At 41.3% G+C, this 25,365-nt stretch overlaps 1 protein-coding gene across 2 annotated transcripts in view; it reads right to left on the reverse strand.

The window, feature by feature from the left end:
* Positions 1-872: 872 nt before the first annotated feature.
* The window catches only part of SAMD3 (sterile alpha motif domain containing 3), a 58,241-nt gene continuing 33,748 nt past the window's right edge, over positions 873-25,365 (reverse strand). For both annotated transcript variants that reach the window (XM_086707820.1, XM_086707821.1), the window contains 4 exons: positions 6,331-6,531; positions 2,633-2,804; positions 1,586-1,668; positions 873-1,358 (listed from right to left, as the gene is read on the reverse strand). In XM_086707820.1, the coding sequence (XP_086563946.1) occupies positions 1,074-1,358; positions 1,586-1,668; positions 2,633-2,804; positions 6,331-6,531 (741 nt within the window). In that variant the 3' untranslated portion in view covers positions 873-1,073. The remainder of the gene's footprint in view (positions 1,359-1,585; positions 1,669-2,632; positions 2,805-6,330; positions 6,532-25,365) is intronic.

A 25,365-nucleotide genomic window follows, 5' to 3' on the forward strand; every position in this document is an offset into this window, starting at 1 on the left:
AAAGCCAGAGAAAAGGAGAAACTTTGAGGAGACCAGAACAGGGCCATCACTACATGTCAAGAGAGGGGAGCAGTGGAAGGCTACACAGGTCACAGGTGATCAGGACCCGTGCCAGTGAGCTCAGCAAGCAGTAAGAAGAGCCTTGGTTCTCAACACACGTGGTCGAAGGAAACCAAAATGCCTGGAGCCAGGCAGGTCAGCAGGGGGAAAGAAGTGGGGAGTATGCGCCCACGGGCCACAAATGTACAGCTCCTGAGCATTAAGTCTTCCAAAGTTGGGCACACTGAGCGAAGGGTAAGATGTCATACCCTAATCTGAAGGACTTGAGTGTATCTGAAACGTAGGGCCTTTCAAAAACTAATGCCCCCTTGAAAGTGTAGCTTCGGGGGGGCGCCTGGGTGGCTCAGTCGGTTGAGCGTCCGACTTCAACGTTTTATTTATTTTTGGGACAGAGAGAGACAGAGCATGAACGGGGGAGGGGCAGAGAGAGAGGGAGACACAGAATCGGAAACAGGCTCCAGGCTCTGAGCCATCAGCCCAGAGCCTGACGCGGGGCTCGAACTCACGGACCGTGAGATCGTGACCTGGCTGAAGTCGGACGCTTAACCGACTGCGCCACCCAGGCGCCCCGAGCGTCCGACTTCAGCTCGGGTCATGATCTCACAGTCTGTGAGTTCGAGCCCCGCGTCAGGCTCTGTGCTGACAGCTCAGAGCCTGGGGCCTGTTTCAGATTCTGTGTCTCCCTCTCTCTCTGACCCTCCCCTGTTCATGCTCTGTCTCTGTCTCAAGAATAAATAAACGTTAAAAAAAAATTAAAAAAAAAAAAGTGTAGCTTGGGCTATGGAATTTCTTAGAACTCGAATCAAAAGAAACCGCTCTTAAATAGTATTTTATTACAGAATTTCACAAAGAATTTCAAGTGTCTAACTATATAGAAAGAAGGTACTGAAATTCATTTGCATCCTTTGACACAAGATAATACCTACCTCTACCATAACCCTAAGTCAAAACAATTTTTTGCAAAGTTTTAGGTTTCCCTAGAAATCAATTCTGATGCAATATTTGGCCTCACATTAGGTAAGTGGGTGTCGAAACGCTATTTCCTTTTCCTTTTCTTTCATAGAAGGAAAATGGGGACTGTGCATGTCAAAAATCAACGTCTCTAGGAAGTTGAGGGTTTGGGACAGTCCTCTTGGACACTCAACTCCAAATACATGGAAGGCAGCTATGAGAGCAGCCAAGGCCGTAACACAGTCATCCACCTTCGTGAGCTTCTCTTTTTCTAAATACAAAGAAAATTCACAGACATCAGTGTTGAAAGGGTTCTTGACTTCTAACACGGGTGTGGACACTTGCACCTGAAAAAAAATAGATAATGGAGTCACCACTCTGTGATATGGAAAATCGCTAAGTCATAAAGGTGCCTCAATTTAACCGTGGTGTTACAATAAATGAGCTTGTTGCTGTGCAGCGTATTGGTAAATATGACAAAACCATACTTTAAAAGGGGCCACCACCCTGCATTCGAATAAATGATCACATGAAGACCTGAACTGTCAAGCCCAATCATTGACATACTACATACCTTCTCATTCACGATGACAAAAAGACTGGGATCGTCCCCAAAAACATCTGGTAGGAGCAAACATGTGGCTGTCATCTTCATATCTGCCAAAGTAAACATGCTTAAAGTCCAAGTAAAAATAAGCTTTTGCCAATTATAAGCAAAGCCAGTCTTAAAATGTGGATTTTTTTTTTTAATCATTTGCTTCTACAGAGAACAAACCAGTCTTCTTGAACCAGTGTTTCACAAGCATTTAACCAACATCCTTTTCGAATAAACATCTACGTCTCATTTCCCGCTCTCCAGATCATGGCCAGGAGAAGATCAGAGTCCTGTACTCTCTGTCCATCACCCAGGAAGATTTTAGCATGCTTTACCTTGTGATTGTATTATGAAATTAACAGGTTACTGGTTCCCTAAATAGGATTTTACCAAATCAAGTGTACTTTTTTTAAAAAATATTTTTTTTTAATTTTTTTTTTCAACGTTTTTATTTATTTATGGGACAGACAGAGACAGAGCACGAACGGGGGAGGGGCAGAGAGAGAGGGAGACACAGAATTGGAAACAGGCTCCAGGCTCCGAGCCATCAGCCCAGAGCCTGACGCGGGGCTCGAACTCATGGACCGTGAGATCGTGACCTGGCTGAAGTCGGACGCTTAACCGACTGCGCCACCCAGGCGCCCCTAAAAATTATTTTTTAATGTTTATTCATTTTTGAGAGAGAAAGAGACAGAGCATGAGTGGGGGAGGGGCAGAGAGAGAGGGAGACCTAGAATCCAAAGCAGCCTCCAGGCTCTGAGCTGTCAGCACAGAGTCCGATGCAGGGCTCAAACCCATGGACCGCGAGATCATGACCTGAACTAAAGTCAGATGCTTAACCGACTGAGCTACCCAGGCGCCCCTCAAGTGTACTTTTAATTCTGTACCTAGGCTCCTCCTATTTGAGAAGTTCTTTTTTCTATCCTGTGTGTTGTTTCACTGAATTACTTATTTCCAAAACAGAGCTTCTCTATCCTGAATTAAACAGGTAACTGACTAGATTGCCCCACCCCCAGGTTTACTAACGTTTCAACATGTCTTCATCTGTGTGCTGTTTCAGTTTTTCTTGCAATGCAATATTGATTGGATTGTGCACCACTGAAAAAGAAGTCAGTATATTTTCCGAATAGGATTCCAAAATGTGCCTTGTTTTCTTATAAATATCTGTTCTTGTAAGAAGCTGGAATTCTCTGAACATCTAGAAAAAAGAAGAAGAAGACCACAAGAAAAGCTAATGTACTGACTGTAAGGAAGTAAATAACTCGTTAGGATTTTATTGAACTTTGAGTGCTAGTTTAAAATCTATACAAGATATATGAGTAGCTTTAGTGGAGAAATAAAGACGTAATGACAGGAGGAAAAAAGAAAGCAAGGCTGAAGTAAATAGGAAAAGATAAATAATGGATATGGCAAATTTCTATGCCCATAGAATTAAAACTTTGCATGCAGGCTCAACTAAATGAGGGCTCCAACTTCTGTATGCATATTTTGGCTATTTGATCAGCTAAGATTCTAGGGTCTTTCTTTAGGCAGTACCCAACAAGAGGCAAAATAAGAAAATTGTTAGATTTTAGGAAGCAAACCTTCAAAAAATACCTAACCATAGCATTCTAAAGGGAAAGGGAAGAGCTTTAGAAACAAGAGTAAGTGGTGAATAGTAAGTGTAGGAGATCTGACTACAAAGTGACAGCAAAACCAGTTTACCTATATGGAAACCCCTTTACTCAACATCACCTTTTCCTGCCACTGCCTAAGTACTCTCCCTCTGAGAATTCCACCACCGCTGCCACCTCCCCGCTTTTTTTTTTTTTTTTGACAGAGTGGCATTATAAGACCATTTATCATCATTCACACTAGTAGGAATTAATGTAATCATCACTCTCCCTAAAACTCTGTAAAGAATAGTTACATACTACCCACAAATGTTCATTTCTTGAACATTTTGGTAGATCATCAGTTGCCCAAAAATTTGGCCCAGAAGTAGTTATCAGAAAACTGGAATGCCCATTAGGGTCTGTTACCAGCCAGCCCTCGGTGGAGCACTAAGCTAGGATGGTGGGGAACATGGTAAGACCAGCGAATTTCATATCATGGCGTGGAGCATCTCAGCAGAGAAATGGGATATAAATCAAAAAAGAACCAAATTGAAATTCAGAACTGAAAATAACATTTACTGAAATGGAAACATCACTGGTTAAGGAAATGCATACTGGAAAATGCAAAGAAAAGGTTCATGAACTTGAAGACTGATCAATAGAAATAAGTAAATACATTGAGGGTAATAGGTGTCAGGTTTCTCACTGTGGAAGAGAGTTAGAATGTATGGAAAGAGGGTAGGTTAGAATAAGCCCTGTGGTTTGGGTTGGAATTGAAGGCATAAATGTGAACTCATGGTGTTTAATACTTATGTATAGATACATAAGCAGATGCAGATGTGTGTATGTGTGTGTGTGTGCACACGCACACATTTTTGCAAAGGTATATATCCTCACTTTGTTCAGTGAGAAATTTTAGAGCCATAATACCTCTGTAGCAATGAGCAGACCAAGGGCTGAAATCTTAGTGTCTAACTAGCATCCCACTTTCTCTTGAAAGAGGAGATTGATGAGTGCAGATGGTGATGAAGGGTCCATGTAAACTCCTTGGTCCAGTGTCCTACACTGGCCACTTCTCTTCAGCCATACCTGTGCCATAAGCTCCCTAAGCTCATAGCACTACACAATGGTAGTATCAGTAGCAACAAGTGGTGGGAATAGTTTGGAGCAGGAGCAGCTGTCTGGCTATAGGGACTTTTCATTAACTGGGTATTTGTAAGTAAGGTTAAGTTTGCTTTTATTTTAGGAAGCAGAGCAAGGGTTTTACAAATTTTGTAAATCCCAGCTGGCCACACAAGGCTTAGTTTGGGAGGTACTCCCTGAAGAAAGCTAAAATGTTCAACTCTTTTTTTTTTTTTTTAATATTTATTTTTGAGCGAGAGAGACAGAGTGCGAGCAGGGGAGGGGCAGAGAGAGAGAGGGAGACGTAGAATCTGAAGCAGTCTCCAGGCTCTGAGCTGTCAGCGCAGAGCCCTACACGGGGCTCAAACCCATGAACCATGAGATCATGACCTAAGCTGACATCAGATGCTTAACCGACTCAGCCCCCCAGGCGCCCCCTGTTCAACTCTTTTGTTTGAAAAAATAGTCAACTTTATTCATTAAGTAGTACAGTCATTACAAAAACCATATCCCAATCCATATTTTGGATATAAAGGGTGAAGTGCCTGAAGGGTTGGGAGAAAAAGAGACTTAAGACAAAGCATGAGAGACCGTCTCAGGTCTAAAATCCACTGTCCACTCCCCACTCAGACTCACTCTCATCTATCGTTCTTTGAAAGGATGCTGAACCATAGCTTAGGTATTTTAATCACAAACCTGCGCAGGCTGCACTCCAGTGAAGGCCCGTAAGGCTGCAACTCCAGCGTCCACAGCAGCCTTACCAACTGCTACGGACTGAATATTTATCCCCCACCCCACAAATTCTTATGTTAAACCTAATGCTCAGTGTGATGGTATTAAGAGGTGAGGCCTTTGAGAAGGGCCTGGTTAGGAGGATGCAGCCTTCATGAATGTGATTCCCATCCTTACAGAAGAGACCCCAGAGAGCCAGATTGCCCCTTCAGCCACGTGAAGTTAGAGAAGCTAGAGAATGCCATCCATGAACCAGAAAGCAGGGTCTCATCAGACACCAAATCTACCAGAGCCTTCATCTTGGATCACCCCACCTGCAGGACAATGGGGAGTAAATTTCTGCTGTTCATAAGCCATCTAGTCTACGGTGTTTTGTTATAGCAACCCAAACAGACCGAGACACCAATCATCCACTAATTCACACAGCATTCAAAAAAATCAACTTTTCATTTGTATTGCATGGAGACTGTTCTGCTGGGCACTTGGAGAACTCATACGAAGATGTTTAAAATATGCTGCTTACATTTAAGAAGTTTATAGGCTCTCAGTTGGAAATGGTTTTGATTTAAAACAATATGCAGGTTGTCAATCTGGCATACTCTTCTAATAGCCAAAGCCTCCTGGCTATTACTCTTAAATAATACTGGCTAAAATCTTGGGTGAATCTTTCATTATGTACTACAGATAAAATTACACTAAAATTGTAATAGGACCCTTTAATGGCCACCTTAGGTAAACTAAATGGAAGGTTATTGGAGTTACCTATTAAACTTTATGTATTTTAAAACCATTTTATGAAATTATTGGGAATCATAAAGGAAATAGATATTGGGCAAAGCTGCATATTAACAGTTCCTTAGTAAACTTTCTTGATTGTCTAACTGCATGCAAAGGGTGTTATATGTAAGTGATGAATCTCTAAATTTTATTCCTGAAACCATTAAAAAATAAAATGCATTAAGATTTTTTTTTAAATAAATAAATAAGTGCAAAGGGAAAATGTTTCACACTGTCAAAATAGCCCTAAGTAGTGGTCTCCCAGCCTCCACAATATGTGTAATGACAGAGAGATCTTTGAAGCTGAAGGCAGGCAGTGCATGTTCCAGAAATTCTTACCTAGTTGTAATGGTCCTAGTTGTAGCCTGTGGAGCCTTACACACCCTACCAAGATTCACACCCACCATCTTGCTACATAGTTCTGTTACACTCCAAAAGAAAAGAGAAAAATCAATTTGGACATTAAAATCAGAAGGTGTTATAAGCAAATAAAGATACCTGATAAGGGCACTTTAAGAAAGGAAACATTTTAAGAATGTCCTTCAGAGGTGTTCTGCTGCTAATCAACTTTCTTCTTATTTCCAAAGTCCGGCTCATTCTCTTATCGATTTCTCCCCAGTCCTTTTCTGTCTTCATATATTCTTGCTGGAACCAGTTAATATGTTCATCTGCCTCAGAATCTAAACAAACAGTTTCTTCCTGCAAAATATTTTCAAAATATCAATATGCTCCATTTTTCAAGTGGCAGTTTAACACTTCAGAATTATAGGCTGTTATTGCACACTCTTAATGCACTCCTAAGGTGAGTGTTACCACTTGTGGTTACATGTGGCCTTGAATGTGGTTAACAAGTGGACAGTCTTTAACAAATCAGATAGTTCATTACTTATGGGACTATAATCTGTTCTCTTGACAGATCTAAGAGTTAACTTCATTTTCTACATAGCCTTTACGTGGAAACCTAGATTATCCAGAAGGTTCACACTTAACAGGAATTTTTTTTTTATTTCTACTCATATAAATTTCAGAAGACAAAATATTAAAAGAAAAACAGATTTTAAATTAAGGTTTTGTTGTTGCTGTTGTTTGTATTTTTGTTTTTTTTTTTAATTTTTTTTTTCTTAACGTTTATTTATTTTTGAGACAGAGAGATACACAGCATGAACGGGGGAGGGGCAGAGAGAGAGGGAAACACAGAATTGGAAGCAGGCTCCAGGCTCTGAGCCATCAGCCCAGAGCCCGACACGGGGCTCGAACTCGCGGACCGCGAGACTGTGACCTGAGCCGAAGTCGGACGCTTAACTGACTGAGCCACCCAGGCGCCCCATGTATTTTTTTTGTTTTTAAATGCCTTTTTATAGCTGCACCACCATGCCATAAAATCCAAATTCAAAATAATAACAGTAGGTATTTTGTGATGCTAAATCATCAAACTATCAATTATATTTACTATAAATTTGAGTATATTGGGTGGGGTGGGGTGGCTAAGAAGTACCCCACATATCCTTATTAAAAGTCTAAGACAGGGGCGCCTGGGTGGCTCAGTGGGTTGAGCGTCCGACTTCGTCTCAGGTCACGATCTCGCGGTCCGTGAGTTCGAGCCCCGCGTCCGGCTCTGGGCTGATGGCTCAGAGCCTGGAGCCTGTTTCCGATTCTGTGTCTCCCTCTCTCTCTGCCCCTCCCCCGTTCATGCTCTGTCTCTCTCTGTCTTAAAAATAAATAAATGTTAAAAAAAAAATTAAAAAAAAAAAAAGTCTAAGACAGTTTGAGGAGCCAAAAAGTGTTTCTAGAAAAATTTGTTGAAGTGACAGTTGGCTGAACTGCATTTGAATTAACAAGTTGATAAACTGTCTAGCTGACCAGAATGTGAGCAGATGTCACCTGTAAAAATGAAAACAACAAAAAAATCACCTAAAATGTATCTACATAAAGGCTCTTCCAAGAACATTAGGAAATCTTTAGGTAGACCCACTTTCTATGAACAGAGGATGATTTGCAAGATAAACCATGTGAATAAACCTCTAGATAAGTATAATTTACCAAAAAGAAATTCCTATAGTGTTACATAAATTTAACTGGAAAACATAAGTCTTTCCACAAAGAATTTGCCAAGACCTGAAGGTTTTATAGACAAATTCTGCTAAACTTTCAAAACAGAGTGTTCCAAATTTATGCAATTTTTTTCAGGAATTTGGGGGGAAACAAAAGGAATTCTATGAAGGATTCCAACCCATTCTATGAATCCCCAAACCTGAAAAAAAATCACTATAAGAGGAAAACTGTAAGTCAGTTTCATCCATGAACAAAATTATGAATATTGGGAACAGGAAACAACTCACTTCAGTTTATTTCCAGAAGTACAATCGTCTGACATTACTAAGGGACTGTGTAAACTAAAAGGAGGTATGATTGACTTATCCGTTACATTTCACATACTTTTCATAGTGAAATCTGAATTTTAGGACCACTGTGATAGAAAGATTTGGACCAAAAAGAAATAGGTTTTGAGAAATGTGGCCTATTGACAGTGCTATAATTAACTTGGATTATATAAATATGTGTAAATATCATATACTGCATTAACCCATTAAGGTTTTTTAAATGACCACTTTTCAAACAATGCAGAAAAATGTCTGTATAAAATTCAACACCCCTTTAAAATTAAAGAAACCTTTCATCGAAATAAGAGATATTTAAAAAAAAATTTTTTTTTCAACGTTTATTTATTTTTGGGACAGAGAGAGACAGAGCATGAACGGGGGAGGGGCAGAGAGAGAGGGAGACACAGAATCGGAAGCAGGCTCCAGGCTCTGAGCCATCAGCCCAGAGCCGGACGCGGGGCTCGAACTCACGGACCACGAGATCGTGACCTGAGCCAAAGTCCGACGCTCAACCGACTGAGCCACCCAGGCGCCCCAAGGGCTCACATTTTTAATGAAATGTTAAAAGAATTTTCCTAAAAATCAGAAAGTAGATAAAGATGCTCTACTCTACTCTTTATCAGCCTTTTACTAGAGATCCTAGCCAGAATAGTACAGTAAGAAAGAGAAACAAAAGGCGTAGAAATTGGAAAGATAGAAACAAAATTGTCATTCATAGATGATGCGATTTGACCATTTTAGAGAAAACTCAGAATGATGTACATATAATTATTGGCATTGATAATATTCGAGCCCCTCGTTGAGCTCTGCTCTGACACTGGGGAATCTTCTTGGGATTCTCTCTCCCTCTCTCTCTGCCCTCCCCAACTTGTGTTCATTCTCTTTTCTCTCGATCTCTCTCTCTCTCTCTCAAAATAAATAAGCGTTTAAAAAAAAGAATAGCCAAATAAATTGTATTTTGCTATCATAGTAGATTTTTAGGCCAATATAAAAAGAATGAACTATACAAGTAAACTGCGCTTGGATGAATCCCAGAGACAATAATATATTGAGTGAGAGAGAAGTTGTGGATGATATACTGTTTCCGTATCATTGTGTAAACTGCAAAAAGAAGCAAAACTAAATAACATAAGATACCTTGCATATGTGGCATCATATACAAAACATAGATTTCAAAAACAGGCGAATGATAACATTCAAAGTACAGGGCAGTGGGGTGAGAAAAGTGAGTGGTGGGAGAGGAGAGAAAGGCAGATACGAAGGTGTATAGACAGTGTTCCAATTTTAAAGCGGAACCTTGGCCTCGTGGTGTTTATTTTCTCTCATAAATTATACATAATGCTGTGCATATTCTTCTGTAAGTCTCAAATGCCTATGATGACAAGTTTTTAAATAGAAAGAATCCTCATTTTTAAAAAGCACAGGAAAAAATTTTAACTCTATAAACAGCTTTCTTTTTATTCAAATGTAGAAGTTCTATAATTGCTAATATCGACATTAAAGAAATTTTTTTTTACATTTATTTTTGAGAGACAGAGAGAGACAGAGCACAAGTCAGACGGGCAGAGAGAGAAGGAGACACAGAATCTGAAGCAGGTTCTGGGCTCTGAGCTGTTAGCACAGAGTCCGACATGGGGCTCAAAGTCACAAACCACCAGATCATGACCTGAGCCAAAGTTGGATGCTCAACCAACTGAGCCACCCAGGCGCCCCTGCTAATATCAACATTTACAGACAAGTATACACATAATGTCCTGTGTTCCCCTAACACCCGCACCCGATCCATGAAATGTTACAGAAAGTAGAGTTTCTAGAAAGCTCCTACCTGATTGGGCTAACATAATGTTGGGAGGGCATATCCTAGACTGGAGTACCTTATTCAAAGGAAGAGCGGGCTGTATCGGAATTTAAAATTTCACCTTTTAATGATGATGTATTGTTTGAGCCGGAAGGAACCTAGAAATCATCTGCCCCGTGCTTCTCACTTCACTGATGAGCAAACTGGGGCTAGCTTCACAGCAAACTGGGGCTATCAAAGGGGAAGTGACTTTCTCAAGCACGTGGATGGCCAGGTGCCAGGGGTCCTGTCTTAGTGTAGCCCCTACATCTCTGAAAAGATGGATGGCCTTGTACTAACAGGCTGGTTTCCTTGGCAGTCCACATTGGCAAGAGGGAACCAGTGAATGAGAAAAGTCTGGATCGTCCAGAACAGCAGCCGAGGAATTGGCTGCTAGGTGTCTGTCTCGGCAGGCAGAGATAGTGGGGGGCGGGGGGACGTGCTCAGGAAGTTAATGGAAAGTCACGAAGCAGGGAACGGATCGCACCTGGCCAAGCAATACATTGAAGGGAAGCGTAGCGGTCATGTGTTGGACTTGTGACTTCAGCAGAATCAGAGTAAATTGACCAGAACATGAGTTGGCTCCAAACAAATTGGATAATGAACTTGTGCCACACCTCCTTTGCCACACCAGTCCCGGCAACTCCACTCCAATACCAGCCACAGTCACCTACAGCCCTACAGCTCCTAGGGAGTTGGGAAGAATAGCAAAGAGCTCATTTACCTAAGCTGACACCTGGAACGGAAATAAGGACAGGATTTCTTTTCTTCTCTCTTAGTGTTTTATTTATTTTTGAGAGAGAGAGTGCAAGCAAGGGAGAGGCAGAGATAGAGGGAGGCAGAGGATCCGAAGTGGGCTCTGTGCTGACAGCAATCAGCCGACGTGAGGCCGAACTCAGGAACCATGCAATTTTGACCTGAGCCAAAGTCAGAAGCTCAACCGACTGAGCCACCCAAGGTGCCCCAAGGACAGTATTTCTAAGTTAGCTATGGATGGAAACTTGAGACTGCTTTTGAAGTAGTAAGACAGAGTGCTTTAAGATGTAATTTTAACTCTTTCCGTCCAGAGATGCATAAAAACTCACTTCAACTTTTACTAAACATAATTTTGTTCTGCATCCTGCAATCTGAGTAGGTTTACAAAGAAAGTATCTTGTTATATAAACTTAATAATTCTTGTAAGTACATCATTAAAAAATCTACTTTAGGGGCGCCTGGGTGGCTCAGCCGGTTAAGCGTCCAACTTTGGCTCAGGTCATGATCTCCCCTGTCCAGGGTTTGAGCCCCGCGTCCAGCTCTGTGCTGACAGTTCAGAGCCTGAAGCCTGCTTCAGACTGTGTCTCCCCCACCTCTCTCTCTACCCCTCCCCTGTTTGCACTCTGTCTGTCTCTCAAAAATAAATAAACATTAAAAGAGATTTTTTAAAAAATCGACTTAAAGGCACTATGTAAAGGTGCTATACCTAAGATTTGGGGCTGTAGCTCTGAACATCATTAGCAAATAGGTGGTCATGTTCCCCGGTAGCTATGGTGTTCCCTATAGAGTGTCACCTCACCTTCCAATTCCTGTAAGGGTGTGTTTGCCTGAGTGTTCCAGTCTGGTGGCCCCAAGAGGCTACTGAGCACTTGAAATGTGGCTAGTCCACACTGAAATGTATGCTTTGAAACACTGACTTTCAAAGACTTCGTCTACAAAAATAAGTAAACATCTCATTAACAAGTTTTCACTATGATTATATGTTGAAATGATAAATCTGTGGATACATTGCATTACATAAAATATACTAGTATAACAATTCCATCCGCTTCTTTTTACTTTTTTTTTTTTTTTTTGACGTGGCTACTAGAAAATTTTAAATTACATATGTGGTCCCTACGGTATTTCTGCTGGACAGTGCTATGGCTAGATGTTAGGGTTTTCTTCATATCAAATTCCACTCATCCCTGTTTTCAGTTCCATTGTGAACAAATTGGCTTTGGAAATGATGCTTCTCTAGGTAACTTGAACAGTCTCTTTGCTTGGCATTCAGTCGTGTGGCTCAGTCAACCAGCAGAGAAATGGCAGCAACTTTGCCCTGTACTTCCAATTGCACAGCTGACTTGTAAAACTTCACATTATTAGTGCATTTGCCACCTGCTGATGGCGGTAATTGCATTATATACAGAATGCAATTAACTGTCAACATTTTTCTTCGACTTTGGCTGTTTTGCTCAGTTTTGCACCATGAGAGAAACATCTGTGCAAAAGCCTATAAAAATGATTAGTATTTGTTCAATAAGTCATCATGCGTCAGGTGCAGTAAGAAGCAAACAGTAAATGCCATAAAAGAAACCCAAAGAAACCTAACTAGATATTCTTAGCATTTGGCTGTCAGTAGTTTCTGCATAACTTCCGATTCCATTTCACTTCTAAGCCAAGGAAAGCTAACACACAAAACGACTTCATGACTTTGAAAGCTATGAAGTACATGTATACCCAATAAGGGGGAAAAGAAAAGGTTTTAAGATAGAAATGAATTATAAATATAGTGTTAGTAATTGAACACCCGGAAGTTTGTTGATTGATTGATTTACTTGGCAACTGTTTGGAGGACTTTAGGACATAAGGACACCCTACAAGATTTATTAAAACCCCGCGTCACTGTCCTGCACATCATGCAGTTTTTCTTAAAAAAGAACAAGTTGGGGCGCCTGAGTGGCTCAGTTGATTAAGCATCCAACTCTTGGTTTCGGCTCCAGTCATGATCTCAGGGTTTGTGAGATTGAGCCCTGCATTGGGCTCTATGCTCACAGCATGGAGCCTGCTTGGGATTCTCTCTCTTCCTCTCTCTCTGCCCCTCCCCCGCCCTTTCTCCCCCCCCCCCCCCACACACACATACACACACACACACACACACACACACAATAAACATTAAATAAACATTAAAAAAATAAAAAGCAAACTATAGAAGAAGATGGTGGCATAGGAGGATGCTGGGCTCACGTCGTCCTGCTGATCCCTTAGATTCCACCCACATCTGCCTAAATAACCCAGAAAACCGCCGGAAGTCTAGCAGAACGGACTCTCTGGAGCCAAGCGCAGATGAGAGGCACACAGAAGAGGGTAGGAAGGGCTGAGAGGCGGTGCGTGCTACACGGACTGACGGGAGGGAGGGGGGGATGGGGGGTGGGGGGGGTGGGGGGTGGGGGGGGGAAGGGGGGTGGGGCAGCCCACTGGGCAAGGCAGAGCCCCCGAGTTGGGCTTACAAAAGCAGAGGGGCCAGACTCTGTGAGTTCTGACAGCCAGCGGGACTTAACATCTGGAATGTTAAAAGTCAACAGCTCTGCTCAGAGAGCAGAAGGGCTAGAGGACAACGGGAGGGAGAGTTGTTGAGCCCCGGAGGACAGAGCTCAGCTCAGTGGGGGAACAAAGGCGCTGGCAAGTACCATTTCCCTCTCCAACCCCCCCAGCCGAAATGCCAAAGGGAATCAGTTCCCGTCACCGAACTTGCACTGCACAAACGCCCAACACTGTGCTTCTGTGGATCCATCCCTCTGACAGGTCTGCCTCCCTCCCAGTGCTGCAGGGCCCCTCCTGCAGGGGACCACCATAGGCAAAGCTAGCTAAGCCTGTCCCTTCCGCCTCTGCGCACCTTGCGGATCCACCCCATCTAATATACCAGATCCCATCCAAGCAGCACCACAAGCCTGTCAGTGTGCAAGTAGCCCAGACAGGGGCCACACCACTCCACAGTGAGTCCTGCCCCTGGGAGAGGGGAAGATAAAGTACACACCAGTCTGACTGTGGCCCCAACGGTGGGCTGGGAGCAGACATCGGGTCTGACTGCAGCCCTGCCCACCAACACAAGTTACTCCAGACAGCACAGGGGAAGTGCCCTGCAGTTTGGAGCTACCACAGGAACTACTAAAAATGATGAAACAGAAGAATTCTCCTCAAAAGAAACTCCAGGAAGTAGCGACAGCTAACGAATTGATCAAAACCGATTTAAGCAACATAATGGAACAAGAATTTAGAATAATAGTCATAAAATTAATCGCTGGGCTTGAAAAAAGTATACAGGACAGCAGAGAATCTATTGCTACAGAGATCAACGGACTAAGAAATACTCATGAGGAGCTAAAAAAATGCTATAAATGAGGTGCAAAATAAAATGGAGGCGACCACATGTCGGATTGAAGAGGCAGAGGAGAGAATAGGGGAATTAGAAGTGAAATTATGGAAAAAGAAGAAGCTGAGAAAAAGAGAGATTAAAAAAATCCAGGAGTATGAGGGGAGAATTAGAGAGCTAAGTGATGCAATGAAATGGAACAATATCCATATAATAGGAATTCCAGAAGAGGAAGAGAGAGAGGAAAGAGAGAGAGGGAAAGAGAGAGAGATTGAACAAATCATAGCTGAGAACTTCCCTGATCTGGGGAAAGAAAAGGCATTTAAATCCAAGAAGCACAGAGAACTCCCTTTAGACGTAACTTGAATCAGTCTTCTGCATGACATATCATAGTGAAACTGGCAAAATACAAGGATAAAGAGAAAATTCTGAAAGCAGCTAGGGATAAACACACTCAAACATATAAAGGGAGACCAATAAGACTAGTGACAGATCTATCTACTGAAACTTGGCAGGCCAGAAAGGAATGGCAGGAAATCTTCAATGTGATGAACAGAAAAAAAAAAAAAAAAAATGCAGCCTTTATCCTTTATCCAGCAAGTCTGTCATTCAGAATAGGAGAGATAAAGATTTTCCCAAACAAAAATTGAAGGAATTCATCACCACTAAACCTGCCCTACAAGAGATCCTAAGGGGGACTCTGTGAGTGAAATGTTGCAAGGACCACAAAGTACCAGAGACGTCACTATAAGCATTAAAGCTACAGACATCACCATGACTCTAAACCCCTCTTTCAATAATAACACTGAATGTAAATGGACTAAATGCTCCAAACAAAAGACATAGGGTATCCAAATGATAAACAAATAAGACCCATCTATTTGCTGACTACAAGAGACTCATTTTAGACCTGAGGACACCTTCAGATTGAAAGTGAGGGATGAAGAGGGGCGCCTGGGTGGCGCAGTCGGTTAAGTGTCCGACTTCAGCCAGGTCACGATCTTGTGGTCCGTGAGTTCGAGCCCCGCATCGGGCTCTGGGCTGATGGCTCAGAGCCTGGAGCCTGTTTCCGATTCTGTGTCTCCGTCTCTCTCTGCTCCTCCCCCGTTCATGCTCTGTCTCTCTCTGTCCCAAAAATAAATAAACGTTGAAAAACAAAAAAATTTAAAAAAAAAAAAAAAAAAAGAAAGTGAGGGATGAAGAACTGTCATGCTACTGGAAGTCAAAAGAAAGCTGGAATAGCCATACTTATATCAGACAAACTAGACTTTAAATTAAAGGCTGTAACAAGAGATGAAGAAGGGCATTATATAGTAATTACAGGTTCCATCCATAAGGAAGAGCTAACAATTATAAATGTCTATGCGCCAAATACGGGAGCCCCCAATATATAAAACAATTAATCACAAACATTAGCAACCTTATTGATAAGAATGTGGTAATTGCAGGGGACTTCAATACTCCACTTACAACAATGGATAGATCATCTAGACACAAGATCAATAAAGAAACAAGGGCCCTGAATGATACATTGGATCAGATGGACTTGACAGATATTTATAACTCTGCATCCCAAAGCAACAGAATATACTTTCTTCTCAAGTGCACATGGAACATTCTCCAAAATAGATCATATACTGGGTCACGAAACAGCCCTTCATAAGTATACAAGAATTGAGATCATACCATGCATACTTTCAGACCACAATGCTATGAAGCTTGAAATAAACCACAGGAAAAAGTCTGGAAAACCTCCAAAAGCATAGAGGTTAAAGAACACCCTACTAAAGAATGAATGGGTCGGGGCGCCTGGGTGGCGCAGTCGGTTAAGCGTCCGACTTCAGCCAGGTCACGATCTCGCGGTCCGTGAGTTCGAGCCCCGCGTCAGGCTCTGGGCTGATGGCTCGGAGCCTGGAGCCTGTTTCCGATTCTGTGTCTCCCTCTCTCTCTGCCCCTCCCCCGTTCATGCTCTGTCTCTCTCTGCCCCAAAAATAAATAAACATTGAAAAAAAAAAAAAAAAAAAAAAAGAATGAATGGGTCAACCAGGCAATTAGAGAAGAAATTAAAAAATATATGGAAATAAATGAAAATGAAAATACAACAATCCAAATGCTTTGGGATGCAGTGAAGGCAGTCCTGAGAGGAAAATACATTGCAATCCAGGCCTATCTCAAGAAACAAGAAAAATCCCAAATACAAAATCTAACAGCACACCTAAAGGAAATAGAAGCAGAACAGCAAAGACACCCCAAACCCAGCAGAGAAGAGAAATAATAAAGATTGGAGCAGAAATAAACAATATAGAATCTAAAAAAACTGTAGAGCAGATCAAGGAAACCAAGAGTTGGTTTTTTGAAAAAATAAACAAAATTGATAAACCTCTAGCCAGGCTTCTCAAAAAGAAAAGGGAGATGACCCAAATAGATAAAATCATGAATGAAAATGGAATTATTACAACGAATCCCTCAGAAATACAAGCAATTATCAGGGAATACTATGAAAAATTATATGCCAACAAACTGGACAACCTGGAAGAAATGGACAAGCTTCTAAGCACCCACACACTTCCAAAATTCAAACAGGAAGAAATAGAAAGCTTGAACAGACCCATAACTGGTGAAGAAATTGAATCAGTTATCAAAAATCTCCCAACAAATAAGAGTCCAGGACCAGATGGCTTCCCAGGGGAATTCTACCAGACATTTAAAGCAGAGATAATACCTATCCTTCTCAAGCTGTTCCAAAAAAATAGAAAGGGAAGGAAAACTTCCAGACTCATTCTATGAAGCCAGCATTACTTTGATTCCTAAACCAGACAGAGACCCAGCAAAAAAAGAGAACTACAGGCCAATATCCCTGATGAATAAGGATGCAAAAATTCTCAATAAGATACTAGCAAATAGAATTCAACAGCATATAAAAAAAATTATATACCATGATCAAGTGGGATTCATTCCTGGGATGCAGGGCTGGTTCAACATTCACAAATCAATTAATGTGATACATCACATTAATAAAAGAAAAGATAAGAACCATATGATCCTGTCAATCGATGCAGAAAAAGCCTTTGACAAAATTCAGCATCCTTTCTTAATAAAAACCCTCGAGAAAGTCGGGGTAGAAGGAACATACGTAAACATCATAAAAGCCATTTATGAAAAGCCCACAGCTAATATCATCCTCAATGGGGAAAAACTGAGAGCTTTCTCCCTGAGATCAGGAACACGGCAGGGATGTCCACTCTCACCGCTGTTGTTTAACATAGTGTTGGAAGTTCTAGCATCAGCAATCAGACAACAAAAGGAAATCAAAGGCATTAAAATTGGCAATGATGAAGTCAAGCTTTCACTTTTTGCAGATGACATGATATTATACATGGAAAACCCGATAGACTCCACCAAAAGTCTGCTAGAACTGATACATGAATTCGGCAAAGTCGCAGGATACAAAATCAATGTACAGAAATCAGTTGCATTCTTATACACTAACAATGAAGCAACAGAAAGACAAATAAAGAAACTGATCCCATTCACAATTGCACCAAGAAGCATAAAATACCTAGGAATAAACCTAACCAAAGATGTAAAAGATCTGTATGCTGAAAACTATAGAAAGCTTATGAAGGAAATTGAAGAAGATATAAAGAAATGGAAAGACATTCCGTGCTCATGGGTTGGAAGAATAAATATTGTTAAAATGTCAATACTACCCAAAGCTATCTACACATTCAATGCAATCCCAATCAAAATTGCACCAGCATTCTTCTCGAAGCTAGAAAAAGCAATCCTAAAATATGTATGGAACCACAAAAAGCCCCGAATAGCCAAAGTAATACTGACGAAGACCAAAGCAGGAAGCATCACAATCCCAGACTTTAGTCTCTACTACAAAGCTGTAATCATCAAGACAGCATGGTATTGGCACAAAAACAGACACATAGACCAATGGAATAGAATAGAAACCCCAGAACTAGACCCACAAACGTATGGCCAACTCATCTTTGACAAAGCAGGAAAGAACATCCAATGGAAAAAAGACAGTCTCTTTAACAATTGGTGCTGGGAGAACTGGACAGCAACATGCAGAAGGATGAAACTAGACCACTTTCTTACACCATTCACAAAAATAAACTCAAAATGGATAAAAGGACCTCAATGTGAGACAGGAAACAATCAAAACCGTAGAGGAGAAAGCAGGAAAAAACTTCTCTGACCTCACCCACAGCAATTTCTTACTTGACACATCCCCAAAGGCAAGGGAATTAAAAGCAAAAATGAACTATTGGGACCCCATGAAGATAAAAAGCTTCAGCACTGCAAAGGAAACAATCAACAAAACTAAAAGGCAACCAACGGAATGGGAAAAGATATTTGCGAATGACATATCGGACAAAGGGCTAGTATCCAAAATCTATAAAGAGCTCACCAAACTCCACACCCAAAACACAAATAATCCAGTGAAGAAATGGGCAGAAAACATGAATAGACAGTCCTCTAAAGAAGGCATCCAGATGGCTAACAGACACATGTAAAGATGCCCAACGTCACTCCTCATCAGGGAAATACAAATCAAAACCACACTCAGATACCACCTCACGCCAGTCAGAATGGCTAAAATGAACAAATCAGGAGACTGTAGATGCTGGCGAGGATGTGGAGAAACGGGAACGCTCTTGCACTGTTAGTGGGAATGCAAACTGGTGCAGCCACTCTGGAAAACAGTATGGAGGTTCCTCAAAAAATTAAAAATAGATCTACCCCATGACCCAGCAGTAGCACTGCTAGGAATTTACCCAAGGGATACAGGATAGCTGATGCATAGCGGCACTTGTACCCCAATGTTTATAGCAGCACTTTCAACAATAGCCAAATTATGGGAAGAGCCTAAATGTCCATCAACTGATGAATGGATAAAGAAATTGTGGTTTATATACACAATGGAATACTACTTGGCAATGACAAAGAATGAAATATGGCCTTTGTAGCCACGTGGATGGAACTGGAAAGAGTGTTATGCTAAGTGAAATAAGTCATACAGAGAAAGACACATACCATATGTGTTCACTCTTATGTGCATCTTGAAAACCTTAACAGAAGACCATGGGGGAGGGGAAGGAAAAAAAAAGAGGTTAGAGAGGGAGGGAGCCAAAACATAAGAGACTCTTAAAAACAGAACAAACTGCAGGTTGATGGGGGGTGGGAGGGAGGGGGGGTGGGTGATGGGCACTGAGGAGGGCACCTGTTGGGATGAGCACTGGGTGTTGTATGGAAACCAATTTGACAATAAATTTCATATTTAAAATAAATAAATAAATAAATAAATAAATAAATAAATAAATAAATAAAAAGCACAGGTTAATCTCTTGAAAGAAACTGCCAAGACATGTTTGATAGGATATTCCACATCAGATGGGGCAATATTACTTTGTTTCCTCCATGTTTCAGACTCTGAGAAATGCCCTTAACAAGGTCACAATGGAGATGATCTGCTCTGTATTGAGGAACTAGAAAGAATCTCCAAATGGATTCACTGAATATGTGAAAACTAGGTACTTTTTACATAAAGCAAAATTTCCCTATGTTGTAAGCACTTTTATTATGACATATGGTAATACTTCTCATAGATCTCTGAAATCCGGATATAGAACAAAGATACAGACTATGAAATCCCTGGGAAGGATGGCAGGATCAGCTGGATCCTCAAAAATGCCTGTCACTTCATGAAGCCAACACAGAGAGAATCACTGAGATGTGGATCCAAAGCCTAACATTCTGTGCTGGGAGCCCCCGAGATCACTCAGGATAGGCACAGTTATGCTGCTGTGCCTAACAGCGGCCGAACCTTAAAGCAACAGAAGTTTATTTGTTACTCCTGTGATATGTCCATATTGGGGCCCAACTCGTCATCCTCCTCACCCAAGGACCTGGATCTACCACCTAGAATGTTGTTAGGCATTGCACATAAAGAAAAAGGGAGGAGAGGGGCACTGCACACTGGATCGTCCACGAACATGTCACTTCTACTCATATTCCTTGGTTAAAGTCAGTCTCGTGGCCACACCTGATTTCCTGATTTCAAGGGAGTGGAGAAGCAACAATCGTGCTGAATGTCTGGAGGAGACAAGATGGTTAAAATGGTGAGCAGTCATAATGCCCGCCCTCCTCTACCTCTGAGTTTTTTATAATGTGAGAGTGTAGCTGTCCTTATAATATGGGCTGGTTTTAGAAAGGATTTTCTGTTGGCTACAGTCAAAACCACTTAACTGAGATATCAGAACATCCAATACTCAAACCAGAAAACAATAAACTACAAGAATTCTATATTCAGCAGAACACCTTTCAAATATGAAGGAGAGATTTAAGACATTCCCCAAAAAAATAAAAACTGAGAGAATTGGTCACTAGCAGAAAAATGGAAGAACATTAGGCTATGACTTAAATCCACATGAAAAAATAGAACATTGGTAAAGGTCATAAACATAAAAGAGAGTATAAATGCATTTTCTGTTTGTAACCCTTTCTCCTATCTTAATTTAAAGACAATTGCATGAAGCTGTAATTATAAACCCATGTGATTGGGCATACAATGTATAAAATGTTATTTATGTGACAATAACAGCACAAAAGGGGAGAAGGATGGAACCATATAGGGACAAAGATTTATATGCTATTATAATTAAATTGATATTAATCCGAACTAGATTATTGAAATTTAAGATGTTAGTTCTATTTCTCCGGGAAACCACTAAGGAAATAACTAAAAATGTATATACACTAAAGTAAACAAGAAGGGAAATTAAATTATTACACTAGAGAATGTTTACTTAACACAAAAGAAGGCAGTAATTAAAGAATGAAATAATGGAGGCACCTGGGTAGCTCCGTCGGTTAAGCATCTGACTTTGGCTTAGGTCATGATCTCACAGTTAGTGAGTTCAAGCCCCGCGTTGGGCTCTGTGCTGACAGCTTGGAGCCTGGAGCCTGCTTCAGATTCTGTGTCTCCCTCTCTTTCTGCCCCTTCCCTGCTCACATTCTGCCCTCTCTCTCAAAAATAAATAAACATCAAAAAAATTTTTTTTTTAATTTTTTAAAATATTTATATTTTGAGAGAGAGAGAGAGAGAGACAGAGTGTGAGTGGGGGAGGGGCAGAGAGAGAGAGGGAGACACAGAATCTGAAGCAGGCTCCAGGCTCCAGGCTCCAAGCTGTCAGCCCAGAGCCCAACACGGGGCTCAAACCCACACAACGTGAGATCATGACCTGAGCTGAAGTCAGCCGCTTAACTGACTGAGCCACACAGGTGCCCCTAAAATTTTTTTGAAAAGAATAAAATAACAACAGATGATGAATAAAACACAAATATCAAAACAGGAGACACAAATTCTATCTTATCAGCAGCTATATTTAATGATTGGCAGACAAGATTGTAAAAATGATCCAACTACATCTCATCTACTAGAGACTTAATTGAGATTTAATGACACAAATTGCTTAAAGATAAAATATGGGCAAAGGTATAACATGCAAACAGAAACTGAAAGAGAGAGGGAATGGCTACTAATATCAGACTAAATAAACTTTGAGACAAAAATTGTTCCTAGAGTCAAAGGAGGATATTTTTCAACGTTTATTTATTTTTGGGACAGAGAGAGACAGAGCATGAACGGGGGAGGGGCAGAGAGAGAGGGAGACACAGAATCGGAAACAGGCTCCAGGCTCTGAGCCATCAGCCCAGAGCCCGACGCGGGGCTCGAACTCCCGGACCGCGAGATCGTGACCTGGCTGAAGTCGGACGCTTAACCGACTGCGCCACCCAGGCGCCCCAGGAGGATATTTTTTAATGGGAAGAAAGCCAACCCATTGGGAAGATACAACAATTATAAACTGATATACCCCTAATAACCGAGTCCCAAAACTCATGTGGTAAAAACTGACAGAATTGAGGGGAGAAAGAGACAAGTCAGTAATCATAAAAGTTGGAGACTTCAATACCCCAGTTTCAGTAATGAACAGAACCACAATAAGCAGATGATAAATGAGGGACTAGAAGTCTAGAACTGCTGCTATTCCTGGAGAAGATAACATGGATTGTAAGGACTCGGAACGGGATATAACAAGTACATCATAAAATGAGGACCCCTAGAAGATGATATTGAAGGGAGTTTTGAAGAAAGTGATTTATAGAATTAAGTTATTTATTGAAAACTATTAAAAAGAAACTAAAAGCAGGTTAAATTAACTAACAAAGATAAAATAATTTATGCACTTAAAGATCACATTAAAAATTCCCAAACTGAGAAAACTTCATTGCAATTTTAAAAAAATTAGAAAGAGAGAAGCAAAGCTCCTGTAGAAACTTCAGAGTCCTTTCTATCCTGCTTCAAGAACACAAAATAAAATTTCACCAACTATCCAATTTAGAGTTAATCTACCTCACAAAGATAGAGGAGAAGATTTTCAAAGTAAACGAAAAGATCAGCCATAAAGGTAAAGAACTGGACACCGGAAAGAGGGAAGCCATTTTTTTTTTTAAGAAATTTTGAAAGAAGCATTGGCTATTATCAAAGTTGCTTATATCCCATGAGAAAAGTTTATAATAGTTTGAGGGCTCTGTTGGCTGAAAGAAACCCCAATTACTTACTAAAAGGAAATGCATGCATTGGTCAAAAAAGCGGTAAAGAAGAATTGAAGCATTTTGAAAGTTTATTGACATCCCAGTGTCTCAAACGGGGCATTTGGCAGAGGCCCAAGAGGACCGCCAAGAAATCCTCTGGTGTAGGGATTTCGAGAAAGGACGAGCATCAGGCTGTGACCGTGTAAGGATCCACACCCAGTGCCTCAGGCAGATCAGATGCCACCACTACCTCCATCCCAGGAAGACAGGAGCAGGGTTCCTCCAGCCGGGAATCCCCATCATGTCACAGAAGGCTTTCCCCGTGAGCAAGACAGAGCTTATCCCAGAGCTGCCTGTGCTGACAGATGCCCAGAACCTTCTTTTGGCCCAGACTTCCCACTTGAATGTGGCACCACTAGCCCAGGCTCTAGTTCTCCTGTGGGAGGGCAGATATGACAGAGGAGTCCCAGGGACTGGTTCCCGAGAGAAGGATCTCCTGTCCTTCCCCTTATTCTGAAAAATGAGGATGAATTTGATCAGAAACCTCTCTACCGAGGGACTCCCCTGACCCAACACATCTTCCACAGGGAACAAAAAATGTCTGGACACTAAGCATTAAACGATACTAAGTAATAAACACTAAGTCATCAAATGTAATGTGGCAATGGCATTAAAAACAGACTGATAGACTAATGGAATAAAGAGATAGTGCCCAGAACATACCCATGTCTATTTGGGAACTTAATATACAATAAAAGTGTCACCATAAACCGATAAGAAAAGGATGGATTGTTTTTTAATTGGTATTGAGAAAGCGGCTCATTATGTGGCGATCCCTACTTAATAGTGTACAGAAGATGGACTCCAGATGACTTAAAGGTCTGAACATGAAAGTGAAAACAATAAATTTAATAGACCAAAGAGCAGGAGAACGTCTTTGTGGCTTAGGGCACGGGAAAGACTGCTTCCTACAAGTTAACAAGAAAAAGATGCTAACTCGTGTAAAAAATGGGCAATGGATCTAAAGAGAATTTTCTAAAAGAAGAAATTCACAAGGCTAACAAACATGTGGGGAGATGCTCAGACTCATTAATTTTGCAGGGAAATGCAAATCACGGCAAGAATGAGATTACCCTTGATGCTTCTTAGACTTGGCAAAGTTTAGAAGGCTGAATAATGCCAGGGGTTGGCAGGAATACAAGGGGATGCATGGCTGTGGTAACAAGACAAAGTCATCTGGCAAGGAAGTGGTCAAATGCAGTAAATTCACACCCTCCACCCCATCAGCTCCACTTCGGGGTACACAACCCAGAGAAGTAACACACAGGTAGGGCCAGAAGCAGACATGTATGACGGTGTTCCCTACCACACAGCTCCTGGTGGGGGAGGAACAGGGCTTGAGGTAAGCAGTACGTTATAATCACTGCAATCATGGGCTAGAATACACTAATGTGAAAGAGTCTCAGAGAGTATTAGTGAAAAAAGTGAAACAAGAATGAAGTCTAGAATACCATTTACATTAAGTCATATATATATATAAACCCAACTGGAATACTTACAGATAAAAAGATGCATACGGAACGCTCTGGACTGGTGGCCCAAGGGCAGAAGTGAGGGAAGAGCAGATAGGGAGGAGAACACAAAGAAATGTACAGAACAAGAGCGAGGCTTACACAGGACAATGACCATGATACACCATGAACTGAGTTTGACTCCCTCAACTCTAATTTACACCTGAGATTTTTCACACACACCCAAATACTACAAGGTAAAATTCCACTACCCTGCCACACAGCTCTATACAATTCATGTAAGCTTTAAAAAAATTTTTTAAACATTTATTTATTTTTGAGAGACAGAACACGAGCAGGGGAGGGGCAGAGAGAAAGGGAGACACAGAATCCAAAGCAGGCTCCAGGCTGTCCGCACAAGAGCCAGATGCGGGGCTCAAACTCACAAACTGCGAGACCATGATCCGAGCCAAAGTCAGATGCCTAACTGACTGAGCCACCCAGGTGCCCCAATTCGTGTAAGCTTTTAAAGCCAGTGTCGTCGTCATTTAAACAAGATGTCAGCAACTTATGTAATTACTCAGTTAAGTCTGCCATTTTGAGAATCTAATTATACCTCTGTTTATAAACATAAGACAAAGTATAGTCAAAGACAATTAAGCAAAGGAAATAGATTTATCAATTCACAGGGCTGCAAATTGCTTAGACCTAAAATTAAAAGTCAGATGTGTAAGAGCGATAACACAGCTGTTGAGTTTGGCTTCATGACCATACAAGCAGCCGCGACATGAGGTCATGGGGTTGGGAAAAGATTTTTAAACATTGCAAAACGTGCAATATTTTGTAGGATTGGTCTGAAAACATAGTCTGGGATTCTCACAAGTACAGCCATCCATACAACGTGGTGATAAGTCTTAGCAGCAGAATATGAGCAACCTGGGTATATTCAGGACTCATGGGTGGATACTTTAACACTGTGGATGCTCTGGGTTTCATAGTGTAGTTTAAGCAGCACTAAACTGGCCTGGGAGATTGGGATGGGAGGAAAGTTAGGGATAAAACGTCTGTGGCCAATACTCAGAC

Source organism: Puma concolor, chromosome B2, assembly GCF_028749965.1.
Source record: "Puma concolor isolate L17-30 chromosome B2, mPumCon1.1.hap2, whole genome shotgun sequence".
In the NCBI taxonomy this organism is placed as follows: domain Eukaryota; kingdom Metazoa; phylum Chordata; class Mammalia; order Carnivora; family Felidae; genus Puma; species Puma concolor.